The sequence below is a fragment of the Acanthopagrus latus genome, chromosome 9, assembly GCF_904848185.1.
Source record: "Acanthopagrus latus isolate v.2019 chromosome 9, fAcaLat1.1, whole genome shotgun sequence".
NCBI classification, from domain to species: domain Eukaryota; kingdom Metazoa; phylum Chordata; class Actinopteri; order Spariformes; family Sparidae; genus Acanthopagrus; species Acanthopagrus latus.
This window is the reverse complement of record NC_051047.1, coordinates 2,326,785-2,341,394: the sequence shown is the minus strand read 5'-3', so window position 1 is coordinate 2,341,394 and position 14,610 is coordinate 2,326,785. Positions and strand designations below refer to the sequence as shown.

General features: G+C 38.9%; 1 protein-coding gene across 1 annotated transcript; it reads left to right on the top strand.

Moving 5' to 3' along the window:
- The first annotated feature begins 1,305 nt into the window (after window positions 1–1,305).
- On the top strand, window positions 1,306–5,750 carry hpxa (hemopexin a). Its single transcript, XM_037109744.1, has 10 exons — window positions 1,306–1,766; window positions 1,905–1,921; window positions 2,035–2,112; window positions 2,326–2,480; window positions 2,790–2,943; window positions 3,810–4,022; window positions 4,324–4,419; window positions 4,620–4,750; window positions 4,847–4,994; window positions 5,302–5,750. Exons 1-10 carry the CDS (start codon window positions 1,711–1,713, stop codon window positions 5,529–5,531), a joined length of 1,278 nt encoding a protein of 425 aa, XP_036965639.1. The 5' UTR covers window positions 1,306–1,710; the 3' UTR covers window positions 5,532–5,750.
- Window positions 5,751–14,610: the final 8,860 nt, after the last annotated feature.

Sequence of the window (14,610 nt, the reverse complement as noted above, 5' to 3'; positions counted from 1 at the left end):
TAATGATCAAATCAAGTCTGCTTTAAAGAAATATAAATGTAATGTTTTGCCTGGGTACTAAGGGCACTGTTACCAAGACTTTGTATAAAAGTGATGTTATCTGTGTACAGTTGAATTGTACAGGTTCTTACATTTAAACCAAATGTATTTATTAAGAAACAGTGAATCCTAGTGGTCCTAGAATAGAACCCTGTGGAAAACATTTCTTAAAACTTAAAACTGGAGTTAAAGCCATCAGCCACAACAGCTTGTGTTCTACCCACTACCTCATTAGTAGCAAGTGATTTTTCATCAAATCCATTTTATTCCAGGTTTTTCAAACAAATTTGATAATCAACAGTATCGAAAGCCTAAAATGAATCAATTAAAGGGGTGATGCAATCCTGATTGATAAAGTAATAAAATTGAGTGTTGAGATGAAAATGTTGTAACCTGATTATTTACTAGTTTCTCTGACACATTAGCTAGACATACATACTTAGTATGTATAGTATTTTTTCAGCTCACTGGACTGACCCCCTTTATGCAAAGTTGGGACTTAGGCTGTCTTCCAAAAGTTAGGGATGCTCTATGTTATCACAGTCATATAAAAAAAATATATGATCAGCATTTAACTTAAAATAGAGCTGCAAATAAAAACAGCCTTGGCTAGACCTGATCAGGACTTTTTAGACCAATTGAACAATGAACTTAAGGCCTGAATACTTAAAGATTTTTAAAATGCTTCAATGAAAAGTCCACTTTCAAATTGTAGGGCTGTTTAAACTTCACATTTTGTCCACTACAGGCCCATGAACATAGTTAAGTTAATACCCATAATGAAATAAAGAAATAGAAAGCCATCACAGACCTGATGTACACACTTATCACTAATATCACTGATAAGTATTACATACAATGAGGCCAACCCACTCATCTGTTAATGTTCACCCAACAAACATTATACAACACTCGTTTGTCAGGACTGTGAAGTGCAGTGGTCAGCAGTTTTTATTTATTTTCATGAGTGCACTGGGTTAGTTACCTCCAGGATTGGATCAGGTCCAGCTTTGATCAGCCTCAGTAGATTACTGGAATGTTCTGGAACACATTTGTTACAAATTCGACTTAATATTTGTATGAACACATGTATACTGTATTGCAAATTAAATAATTTAAATGTGTGGCTACTTTTCAAATTTATATGCAAAGTCCTAATAACTCAGTCAGTCTTTAGATCATTTTTTACCATACTTTACATTCATTGTAATGTGTCAATATTAATTTAAAATGTTCACAATGGGAACCAGTCCTTCATCAACAGCTTCTATGTCTTCAGCAAAGTGCTTTACTTTACATGTTGACATATGCATGTAATAGAGCATGGTGTCATCTAAGGGGTCTATTTCTATTGATTGGATTTTTATGGTGAAATGGTACCCTTCTAAATTCTATGAATCTCTGACTCACTTTCCTGGTAGCTGGTCTGAGCAGTGGGGATGGTTGGGGTAGAGCTCCCCAGGGCACAGCTCTGTGGCACGTCATCAAACACTGTGGGCGTCTTTGAAGAGCCCAGTGCAGCACACCATTGTCAGCTCCTCCTCCTTTGGTACCCAACCTGACGCTGCCCACGTAAACTGGGGTATGATATAAACAGTTGCCTCTGCAGCAGCCAGGGTACCTTTTGCTCTAGGCCTCTCAAGTCTTTCCTGAACTAGAGAACTGCTCACCATGAAGCTGCTCTCTCACATCCTCTTCCTGGCCCTGGCTGTGGTACTGGCTCAGTGGTAAGTTTATTTGCACTTAACCTGAAGCTTCTACACCAACAATTGCATTTAAAACCCTAAATGTGTAGCAGCTTCTACTCCGAAAAATGAATAGATGAGCTGAAATGAGAATAATTTTTGTTTTTCTGTTCTGTTCAGTGATGAAGATACATCAGGTGAGTTGATGGAAAGCATTTACATTTGATACTGAGATCACTCATTTTTGTTATTACTGAGACATTTCTCATGATCAATGTTATTTGATTTCACATACCATGATTTTCTGCAGCTGTCCCTGACCGTTGTCAAGGCCTTGAGATGGACGCTGTTGCAATAAATGAAGGAGATATACCTTACTTTTTCAAGGGTAAGAACCATTCATTAATGTTCTTGAAAAAACAGGGGCAGGATTCATCAAATGATCTCACTGTACTGAGTTGCCTGTCCTCAAACTTAAACATGGGTCAAGTCACTGCAAAGCATTGCATTCTGTAAAATCAGACAATTTTCTAAAGTTTCAATGCTCAATTTGTAGGAAAACAAATATTTTTGTCCATCTAATGATTGTGTCCTTAATCAGGTGACCATCTGTTCAAGGGCTTCCATGGCAAAGCAGAGCTGTCTAATGAGTCCTTCGCAGAGTTGGATGACCATCACCACCTGGGCCATGTAGATGCTGCTTTCCGCATGCACTATAAGAACAGCAGTGACCACGACCACATGTTCTTCTTCTTGGTAAGGTCCAGTCTTTGACTCTTCTGATCTCCCTCAATATCAGGATAGAAAATTAACTAGTTAGGTTTCTGTGATAATTGTCTGTATGTAACTACACTATAAGGTTGTTTTTCAAATTAAAGAATGATCTCGTCGTAGTGCGCTCATCATTTACAGCTAGGCAACAGATGTTTATAACCTAGAGTCATTGCATGGTAGACTCTACAACCTGTGTGTGAATGGGTGAATGCTGACTTCTGTTGTAAAGCTAAAACTATACGTACACGTAAGTAAATTCCATTTGTCACTTGTGGTGATCCTTTTATATAGGACAACAAGGTGTTCAGCTATTACAAACACAAACTTGAGGACGGCTTCCCCAAGGATATCTCTGAAGTCTTCCCTGGAATCCCTGACCACCTGGATGCTGCTGTAGAGTGTCCCAAGCCAGAGTGTGATGAAGACTCTGTCATCTTCTTCAAGGGTCAGTGTACATTCTTGCCTACCTCAATGCACACTGTTTTGCCAGAAATGTTTTGCAGATTAGATAACTTCACCAGGCAGGGGGATGAGGACATAATGATATTTGTGGATGAACTTTTCCTTTAAACCTGGAACTAACCCTGTTACATTTTGGCAGGCAAATTTTCTTTTTGTGTTTGTCGTGCTGGATATTTAAATAAAAAGGTTAAGCCACAAAGCAATATACACATAATGGTTGGCTTGTTTGCTGTGTCTTCTTATTGCTTGGGCATTTTCTAAACATTTTTGCTGTTTAGTCATCAACAGCAGCACTTCAATGTCAAAATCACTGTGTGTATTTGAAGCATATCCAGACAAAATAAAACACAATACACACAAAAAACACATTTTGAACAATTTAAAAACAAATGTAGAGCAGTGAGCGGAAAAAGTTTTTGCTCTCTGCATTCTTCCGTTGCGTTCACATTTCCTCAATGAGCTTTACAATCTGTACAGTGAACTACATGCTCTGTCCTTAGACCCCCGCTTTGAGAGAGGAAAAAGTTGCCACGACACTTTTAACAGGGTAAAACAAATGATGGAAGCAACCTCAGGAAGAGCCACAGAGGAGGGATCCCTCCTCCAGGATGGACAGACATGCAATAGATGTTGCGTGTACAGAAAAAGGGCAATCAATCACAATTTATGAGTTACATTGACAGAATGAGAAAGCAAATGTGATCTCTATGGTCCCCTTCGTGGACCTGGCAGGTCTGGAAGAGACAATATGGTCTCATTTGTTTAAAAGCAAGGTTACAATGCCATTCTCAGTGTCTTAAGGCATCTGAAGAACAACTTAAAAAAAATGTTAACATTATTTTTCTTTAGGAAACGACATCTACCACTTCAATGTCCAAACCAAGGCAGTTGATGAGAAAGAGTTCGAGTCCATGCCAAACTGCACATCTGCTCTCCGCTTTATGGAGCACTATTACTGCTTCCATGGACATATGTTCTCCAAGTTTGACCCAAAGACTGGCGAGGTGCATGGCAAATACCCCAAAGAGGCACGAGACTACTTCATGAGATGCTCTAAGTTCAGTGAGTGAAATCATCAATGTCATTAATGTATCAGTGTCACACTGTTGTGATCTTTTAATCACTGTAAAATCATCAGACTATGAGTTCTTTTCCATCCTCCATCTTGTGTATTTGTCTTCTCAGAAGGGGATACATTGTGGCTCTGCTTCTTTCATTCTGTCCACTGTACACACACACACACACACACACACACACATACATATTATATATTGCTGGTAGAATGATTTTGAAGCTTTTATTTCAGGTAAAAAGGTTACATAATGTTTCTGTAACATTAGCTTTATACTTGTTTGCTGTTCAGGTGAAGAAAGCGACCACGTAGAGAGAGAGCGCTGCAGTCGTGTTCACCTGGATGCCATCACATCTGACAATGCTGGGAACATGTATGCCTTCAGAGGTAAGTTAATGAACATTTAACCAACACATAGTTAAATTCAATTCAAAGAGTTAAAGCTATGACAGCTAATGTATTGTTAATTACTGCACTTCTGTGATGCTAGAAGGCAGATTTTTTTTAAAAGAGCCGTGCTAGCTATTTCCCAGTGCTTCCAGTTTTTCACTGTAGGCCAAGCTAAGCTAACTTGCCTTCTCTTGCAGGCCACCATTTCCTCAGTAAAGATGAGAACAATGACACAATGACGGCAGACACCATCGAAAATGCTTTCAGGGAGCTGCACAGTGAGGTGGACGCTGTTTTCACATACCAGGATCACCTTTACATGATCAAGGTATACTACAGCAGCAAGTGCACACATTGCATTATGCTGTCATCACCTTTTCCACGAACCAAAAACATACACCATTTATTATTTCTTCCCATTCAGGACGACCATCTGTTCCTTTACAAAGTTGGTGAGCCCCACACCCACTTGGACGGTTACCCCAAGCCTGTGAAGGAGGAGCTGGGCATTGAGGGTCCCATTGATGCTGCATTCATCTGCGAGGATCATCACATTGCTCACATTATCAAAGGTTAAGACACAGACCGCAGATAAAATAATAAGTTAAGCTGCAGACAATCATTAAGAAACAAAAAGATAATTTTGCAGATATAAGCCTTTGCATCAGCAAGCACTGAAACAAGGAATTATGTAAAGAAGTAAGAATATGTCCTGATGCACATATCTAAATATAAATCTGTGGAAACATTAGTCATGTCATATGAAACCCAGAGATTTTAAATAAGTAGCACTTTTCAACTAGAATTAGCCCAGCTTTGACCAAGGCTATGCACTACTACAGTAGCTGCTGACATCTCTTCCTCCCTGCCACCCTCCAGGTAACAAGATCTATGATGTGGAAATGAAGGCCAGCCCTCGTGCTGCAGTCAACGAGCGTACTATTCCCGTCTTCAATAACGTTGATGCTGCCATGTGTGATGGTACAGGAGTGAAGGTGATCAAAGGCAACCACTTCTACCACTTCATGAGCACACATGAGTTTGTTGCTGGCAGGAGCCTGCCTGAGCAGCGTAAGGTTTCCTTGGAGCTGTTTGGCTGTGATCACTAAGATGCTTGCTTGACAGAACTGAATGGATTATGCAGAACATGACATACAACACCACCACTTAAATCTTACCTCAGAATAACCATTTGTCTGTTTTTGGAAGGGTTCTTTCTTTTCCATAATTATGCTTAGTGATCCTCTATAAAGTGGTGTGTTGTCAAGAAGTTAAAGGGTATTACAAGTTTATCTGTGATTCATTTTGTACAGTGTTGTGAATAAAATGGCAACACACAATGCAAGAGTCTATTTTGTTTGTCAAGGAGGGACACTAAGAAGATTATTTGGTGATGTTTCATGTCATATGTTTGTGATGTCCTACTAAAATCTTAGGAAATATCCTAGACAGAACCGTGTAGTTTGATTTTAAATCATATGGCCATGATAGTCTTGTTTTGACAGTCAGAATTTCCAACTTGTCAACTAGTGAATTGGCGTGGCAGTTCACCTGCCTTACAACCGGGAATGAGACTCAAACTTCAACTTTTGGCTTTTGTTTTTGGATTGGATTAGAGGGTAAACCACATAGTTTGATCATCCATGTACAGTAACAACTAACAGGAGACAGGTCATAACAGACACCATGCACATGATACAGATGCTCACAAGTGTTGGAGAACCTCATGAACCCATCAAACCACTAAATAAAAACAAAAAATAAAATAGGAAATAGGTGAAGCAGGGGATGATACAACCTTAAAGTGACTATAATCAGTATATTCTTAAAATAATAATGTTACAAAAATGTGAAAACAATGTGTCATTGTTGTCAAAGGTTTATATTAGTACTGATGAGTATACAAGAATTTTCACCTGAATTTGCAGCTCTCCTCTACTTCATAACAAAATTCTTCATAACAAAGTTCAGTCTCACAGCATAATTATTTGGCCACATCAGTTATCTGTTTTCAGCAAAAAAAAAAAAGGATTGAATAAAAACTTACTGTGCGGTCATATTATGCTTTTTGGGCTTTTGCCTTTGCTTTAATGTGTTATATGCACGCCGAAGGGAGTCATTCTCTCCCACAGAAAATGCTGCTCCTGCACTGCTTTAACAACCTGATTTGGAGTCGAGCCTTTACTTCTGTAACCTGTGTGCATCACTATGTAAGAGGCGTTTTCATAAATAAAACTCCAGTCAGTCAGCAGACAGTTGCTAATGCTGTGATGGCACTATGTTAAATCACGCTACCTTGAAAAGATTTTTCAGATAAACTTATGTAATATAACCCAAAAAATAACAGCACACTTTTTTGTAGAACTGATTGAACAGTATTCAACCAGATTTAAAGGCAATTCCATTTTGATGGGTAAATATCCTTAATTAAACATTAAATGCCCCCAAATAAACAAGAGCTTATGTATTTAGTAAAAAACTGTATCCATTTTTTTTCTTTTAGTACGCAAAAGTAAGCATGTAGCAGCAAAAGAACCTGTTATCTCTCTCAGGAATTGCTGCAGACTGAGCTAAAAGAGACTAATTCATATTTTTTTTATATAACATATGAATCACTGCTAGCTGTGTGAATAAGCAATTGTTTGCCAAAGACTTCATCACATGATCTTATTTCATGTTTCTGCTGCACCCAGGTGACCCAAAAAATGAAATAAATAACTAAACATTTAGGCTGAAAATTCCACCAATATTATAGTTATTCACATTTATTTATCTATTATTTATCTATTGCTTCAGGCACCTTTTTACGGTGCCAGATCAAACACAAGTTCTGGCTTTTCCCCAGCAGAGGGGATAAGAGCTCTATTATAAGAACCAGCTTGACATCGACAGTGAAATGTACTGCCTCACCCTGTCTTTAAGCATGTCTCTGTCTTGTTTCTTTCTAGCTGAGCAGCACAGATAAATCAGTGCAGGTGTGATGTTATGTTATTCCTCTGAGAAACACACTGAGACTGAGATTTCACTTAACCACAGGGAACTTTGGGTTTAGACTGAGAAAGATGTGACTTCTTCTTCATGTGAGCCCCCACATAGACCCACGTGTTGGCAGAAACCTTTTAGTTTTCTCTCTGGTGATTATCTCTGCAAAACCATTCTGTTGGACCACACAATGTTAGAACCAACAATGTGAAATTTACACTAGGTAAAGATAAAAATATACCAAATATGTAAGGATTTTTCTAAATAAGAAGGTTCAAATTGCAAGTAAGGATTCAAGTAATTCAAATCTCTGAATATTTACCATTAAAACAAAAACATTTAAACATTTTCCTATAACACCTATGTCAATACTGATCAAGTTTTGTTTCAGTCTTCTTCAGTTCTGTCTTAAAACTTAAAAATTAAGCTGTGTGGCTTTGTAAAGCCTGGCTACTGCTGTGTCAATAAGTCAAAAGTTTCAAAAATGCTTTCAACTGATGCCTTAAACAAAGCCAGTTCTGAAATGATGTATGAATGACTGTAACAAAGAAAAAGAAAAAAAAACCTTTCACCAAAGCCAACCCTGAAAAACAGAAGACTCTGATCATTAACAACAGTGACTTCCATCCTAAGTGATCTGCTGTGCTTCCAGAAGCTCTAAACTGAGGCAATGGGGTGATGTCAGCTTCATGACAGGGGCTGAAGTCTCTGATAACAGCACGCTTCATTGGATCACACAATCCCTTACTTCACCCAACTGCCTGATAGGCTAACAATGGAGGGAGAAACACTGAGGCCCTTCACCAGCGCTAGCATGAATCCACAATCAACTGCAGAAGCTGCCAGCCGAAGGACACATGTGGGTAAAGTATCTTATGAAAAGAGCATGATAGAAATGAGATAGAAAGGCCAGTAGGTTGGTTTAATGTTAATTAACAGTAAATAGTCTAGAAAATAGACCCCATTTACACAATTCATTCAAAATGATCAGAAATTTTAATCAACAACACTCTAAAACACAGTTTGAATAGAAACTTCTCATTATAACTTTCATGATTTATTGTAGAACTGTTGTATTAGAATGCATTCATTTCAGAAATGTGTGCCTAAACTAAAATTAACTGGCAATTGACTACAAAATGGAGAGTTTATTTTGGAATGATGTTTTCATGACAAAATTATGTTCTGTTTATGTGGACTTCTGAAATATCTGTCAAATAAAACATGAGTCAGTGGCCTGTTCCACCAAAATTGCACTGTGAATTATGGTACAATTTTGAGGTGGTGATAAGGACTGGTTTTTATTACAGAGGGGACCATATTGACCATGTTGATTTTTTTTTCCTTTTTTTATAATTGAGAACAGGAATCCAGATTATCTATTGGATTCTATTTTTGTGACATTTTACTACATTATTTCATGTTTATAAATCTAAACAAATGTGTTAATAGGGTAATTTAGTAACTTAATTCTAAACATGTTTGTACCTGCTATTTGTTCCGTAATTTTTAATTTATTGATTTATTTATTGATATATTCATTTGATGATGTATCGTGAAAAAGCTTTTATCAAAAAGGAATTGGAAGACAGTATATTCTCATATGAATCTGTGGATTAGTTTCATGACAACTATTTATTATTAACATTGGTATTTGATGTACTTTTTGTGACAAGTGTGCCCCTTTTTGTGTTATTTATATTGGATGTATCTAGAATATACCGTTTTATATGTGTTTTATGGTATTTCTTCCAGTCCTACTTTTTTCTCATGGTTTATATTTGTATTGTGGTCACACCACTTTCACACTTCAGTACTCACAGGTTGATTCCAACACATCTAATTGCCGACTCCTCACCTATTTAATGCCATGTGTGCTCTGTATTATCATGCTGATGAGAGCTTAATGCTGAAATGCGTTCATTTTTTGACAGGAAAAACAACAAGAAAAAGTGAGATGTGTTGTCTGAAGTGCCAGGGTTTTGTTCACTGTTGATTCCTGCCATTTCCGTTGCCATTAATCAGTTAGACTCCATTAAGTGTTGAGAGGAGCTGAGGATTTTGCGGCAGCGTACATTAACGACATTGATCTTCAGCCTCCTCCAGCACATCCAGAGTGTTGGTGTGGTGATCGCTGCCAAGAAGTGTCACATTACCAAGTTGGAGGTCCAGTACCTTGGCCACGTGATTGGTGGTGAAGGTATCTGTCTGCAGGTGGGAAAGGTGAAGGTAATTGCAGCTGTGGTCAAAAAGTGGATGATTTCTCCCCCATGTGTTCCAGATGCATCCACTATAAACTGATTAATTCACCATGCTTGTTGTTTTGTTAACCATATTTCAACCATTTCATTTACAAACATAAAAATCCTTGGCTTCTGGTCTGTATTTTATTTAGGTAACTATTACATCATTCTGGTTTAAATAATACGCTCAAGTCTTGTTAAGTTTAATTAGGTTTATTTGTTCAGTACATCATTTTATCTTGTTTGTACCTACCATGTATTCCAAGGGCTAAACGGGGGTGAAAATGAGAAGAGAAACCATGTCCGGGGGGGTATGGTGTTAGTAGATATACAGTGGCTACGGAAAGTATTCAGACCCCTTTAAATTTTTCACTCTTTGTTTCATTGCAGCCATTTGCTAAAATCAAAATGTTCATTTTATTTCTCATTAATGTACACTCAGCACCCCATCTTGACAGAAAAAAACAGGAATGTAGAAATTTTTGCAAAATTTATTAAAAAAGAAAAACTGAAATATCACATGGTCATAAGTATTCAGACCCTTTGCTCATAATTGAGTAGAAGCACCCTATTATTAAGTTTTTCACTCCTGGATTTGGGGATCCTCTGCCATTCTTCCTTGCAGATCCTCTCCAGGTCTGTCAGGTTGGATGGTGAACGTTGGTGGACAGCCATTTTCAGGTCCTTCCAGAGATGCTCAGTTGGGTTTAGGTCAGGGCTCTGGCTGAGCCAGTTAAGAATGGTCACAGAGTTGTTCCGAAGCTACTCCTTTGTTATTTTAGCTGTGTGCTTAGGCTCATTGTCTTGTTGGAAGGTGAACCTTCGGCCTAGTCTGAGGTCCTGAGCACTCTGGAAGAGGTTTTCTTCCAAGATATCTCTGTAATTGGCTGCATTCATATTTCCTTCAGTTGCAACCAGTCGTCCTGTCCCTGCAGCTGAAAAACACCCTCATAGCATGATGCTGCCACCACCATGTTTCACTGTTGGGACTGTATTGGAAGGTGATGAGCAGTGCCTGGTTTTCTCCACTCAATATGAGCTTTCATATGTCTTGCACTGAGGAGAGGCTTCTGTCAGGCCACTCTGCCATAAAGCCCCAAATGGTGGAGGGCTGCAGTGATAGTTGACTTTGTGGAACTTTCTCCCATCTCCCTACTGCATCTCTGAAGCTCAGCCACAGTGATCTTTGGGCTCTTCTTTACCTCTCTTACCAAGGCTCCATTCCCACAATTGCTCAGTTTGGCTGGACGGCCAGGTCTAGGAAGAGTTCTGGTTGTCCCAAACTTCTTCCATTTATGGATTATGGAGGCCACTGTGCTCTGAGGAACCTTGAGTGCCACAGAAATTCTTTTGTAACCTTGGCAAGATCTGTGCCTTGCCACAATCTGTCTCTGAGCTCCTTGGGCAGTTCCTTCGACCTCATGATTTTCATTTGCTCTGACATGCACTGTGAGCTGTAAGGTCTTATATAGACAGGTGTGTGCCTTTCCCAATCAAGTCCAATCAGTTTAATTAAACACAGCTGGACTCCATTGAAGGAGCAGAACCATCTCAAGGAGGATCAGAAGAAATGGAGAGCATGTGAGTTAAATATGAGTGTCACAGCAAAGGGTCTGAATACTTACGACCATGTGATATTTCAGTTTTTCTTTTTTAATAAATTTGCAAAAATTTCTACATTTCTGTTTTTCTCTGTCAAGATGGGGTGCTGAGTGTACATTAAGGAGTAATGTAAGATTATTAAAATCTATAGCTACATAGCCCACACAAACAAATAAAAACCCCAAATGTAGAACTTTACATAATTTATTCACATTAAAACAATCAAATAAAACAAGACCAAGAACAAAAATTAAAGCTGCAAGCAGCAATGAATGGGCCCTCGCAGGACGCGCACGTTGGGGCATGCTGCCATCAGTTGCCTGCTACTGCTGGTATGAAATAACGTACGCTGAAAAACTGTGTGAACTGGTGCATGATTCCCAGGACAAAGACTGAGGTGACGGCCCGCTTCTGGAGCTCGCTGAAGAATATGTCAGCACGAGGCATGATGCAATGAAATAGTTTCAGGAAGAAGCTGAAGGTATCATCCTCCAGCAGCCTCAAAAACCCTCCAGCTTCACGCACAGTGGTAGGATCAAACTCCCCCTGATGCTTTCAAAACACTGGATGATGTCACCTTTGTGCTCAAAGACAGTGTTCATGGCACAGATATGGAGGTTCCATCTTACTGCGCTTGCTCTTGGGTGTCTGTGTGCCAGTACTGTATCAAGCATACTGGTTCTCTTGGGAGATCTTGAAAAATAGCCAAAGAATCCAGCCAGGTCAGAGAAGATCTGATTAACTCATGGGATGTGAGATGCTGAAGAGGAAGAAAGATGAATATTTAAAAAGCTGAAAAGGCAGAAAAGCTGAAAAGTAAGAGGGCTGAAAGAGCTAAAAAGGTGAACAGTTTCTCTGCGTGCACACATGCTGGAGCAGTAAAACAGTAGAAAATGTCTCCATAAGAAATAATGTGAAAACGCCTCCCAAACTCCTGCGATTTTTGAAAAAAATGTAATGGTTAGATGCCAAAATATTTGTATTTGGAGTCACAGGAGACATTGCTGAACGTTGTGATGTCTTTTGCATTTCTGTAGACATCTTCTTTGTAGTGGATATGAGGCTGAATTCCTGTGTGCAAAAAGCATACTGGTTCTCTTGGGAGATCTTGAAAAATAGCCAAAGAATCCAGCCAGGTCAGGGAAGAACTGATTAACTCATGGGATGTAAGATGTCACCTGCTGCATGATGACAGCTGAAGAGGAAGAAAGATGAATATTTAAAAAGCTGAAAAGGCAGAACAGCTGAAAAGTAAGAGGGCTGAAAGAGCTAAAAAGGTGAACAGTTCCTGTGTGCAACAACTTTCAATTTGGACAATGTCCTCAAGACATTGGAAACATGTCATTTGAAAGACAACAATGCCATCTAGTGGACGTCTTGTATAAAAAACCACATACATTGCTGGCTTCTTACAATGGAAGCAAATCAAAATTGTCAATCCTGCAAAGCACACAGGTATAACACAGCCTGATGATTTTGACAACATTTCATTTTGAAGGCTTTGATACGCATTCATACTGTTTCATTCATTTACATGCATATAGGAAGCCTAAATTGACTGAGATAAAAAATACTTCCTGTGTCCAGTGGGTGGCGCTATGGATATGACACCGTATTGATGCACAGATATAATCAGGGCGACTCCCTCTATATTCCTGGGATATTTGGTGGAGATTGGGAATCAAATGGTGAAGTTACAAGGACTTGATGCTTTACGGCGAAGGATTGAAATTGACCCCACCACTGTGGCCAGCAGGTATGACGTAGGATAAAGATTTCCATAACTTTTCATCTTCAAGGTCAGACAATGATACTGACTGACTGTGAAGTCTGAACTGTCAAATCTGTAGCAGGAGATAATTTAAGTAGGAGGACTAGCGATATTTCAAAATGGAATCCAAAATCAAAATGGCCGACTTAGTATTGAGGCTTCCAAAACTGCGGTTAAACTGCATAATAATAATAAAATAATAATAATAATAATAATAATAATAATAATAATAATAATAATAATACAAAGAAGAATACTTTTTTCAATTACAACAGGGACCTTACAGGTCGATGACCTGCTCGGGCCCTAATAATGATAATAATAATAATAATAATAATGATAATATAGTGCTTCATTATAATTCATTATAAAGTGCTTACAGTATAGAGAGAGAGAGAGAGAGAGAGAGAGAGAGAGAGAGAGAGAGAGAGAGATGGATAATGTGTCATTGTCTTTTAACCCAAATTTAATTAACTACACCTCATTGTTGCACATACTTCCTGTCATCAAAGCACATGAAATCATCATAAATAATACAGTTACTTTACAAACCTACGCACACATGCACCCACACATGCCTATAAGTTAAGAACCAAAAAAAGAGAGTGAGTAGAGAGAGAGAGAGAGAGAGAGAGAGTGTGTGTGTGTGTGTGTGTGTGTGTGTGTGTGTGTGTGTGTGTGTGAGAGAGAGAGAGAGAGAGAGAGAGAGAGAGAGAGAGAGAGAGAACATTTTTAAAGTATATTTAAGCTATTGTATAAGAAAAGCAACAACTGATGCAGTCAGTTAACTTTTTCTTTGAAGCTTTCTCAGTCTGCCCCTGCTCACTGTACTTTGAGTTTAGGATGTGAGGACGTTTTGTTTCAAGAGTATTCTCGGCCATCTCCATCTCGCATAGCTTCATTTGGAGAGTCTTTTGAAATTCTGGTGCAATGAAATCAAAATGTTAACATGAAACTGCAAATACTGTTTGGCATGTAAATACATAGCTAACGTTAGCATGTAAAATTACATACTTGCCACGTGAATAATTTTGGCACGGTACACCACCCAAGGTTTGCGGCCTTTCTGCCATTCCACTAAGTGCTCCTCGGCTTCCTTATTAGTCCCCTCCTAAAAATCTTCAACTGAAAAATTGTGGACACAGTCAAGGGCCAAAATACTAGCCCCTTTTAGATAGAAAAGGTGGCACATTTGCTGCAATGTAAAGATGGCAATATGCTGCCCTGTATTTCTAAAAGGGAGGTGTAATATTACTTCTTTTCCAAAAGTTTAGAACAGGGTTCTTAGCGGGGGGCTTTTAATTTGAAAGTAGCGACTGTTAGTAGCTTGCTGCTGCAACAACAAGCAGACAGTGAAGACAGATGCAAAGACCGAGGAGACGCTGCATCTCCTGGATCTCAGCGGCTCTCCAGTGGCTCATCTTGGTGTCCATGGATGAAGTGATGGACTGACTGCTATGATCAGCTATTTCCTAGTTTTAAAACTCTCCAGCTGTGGGTGGCACAACAGTGCACATCATCGATACCTCCATCCATCTCACACAATTGCCATCACATTGGAAATAAGTGTACCCTCTGAGGCAGCATATT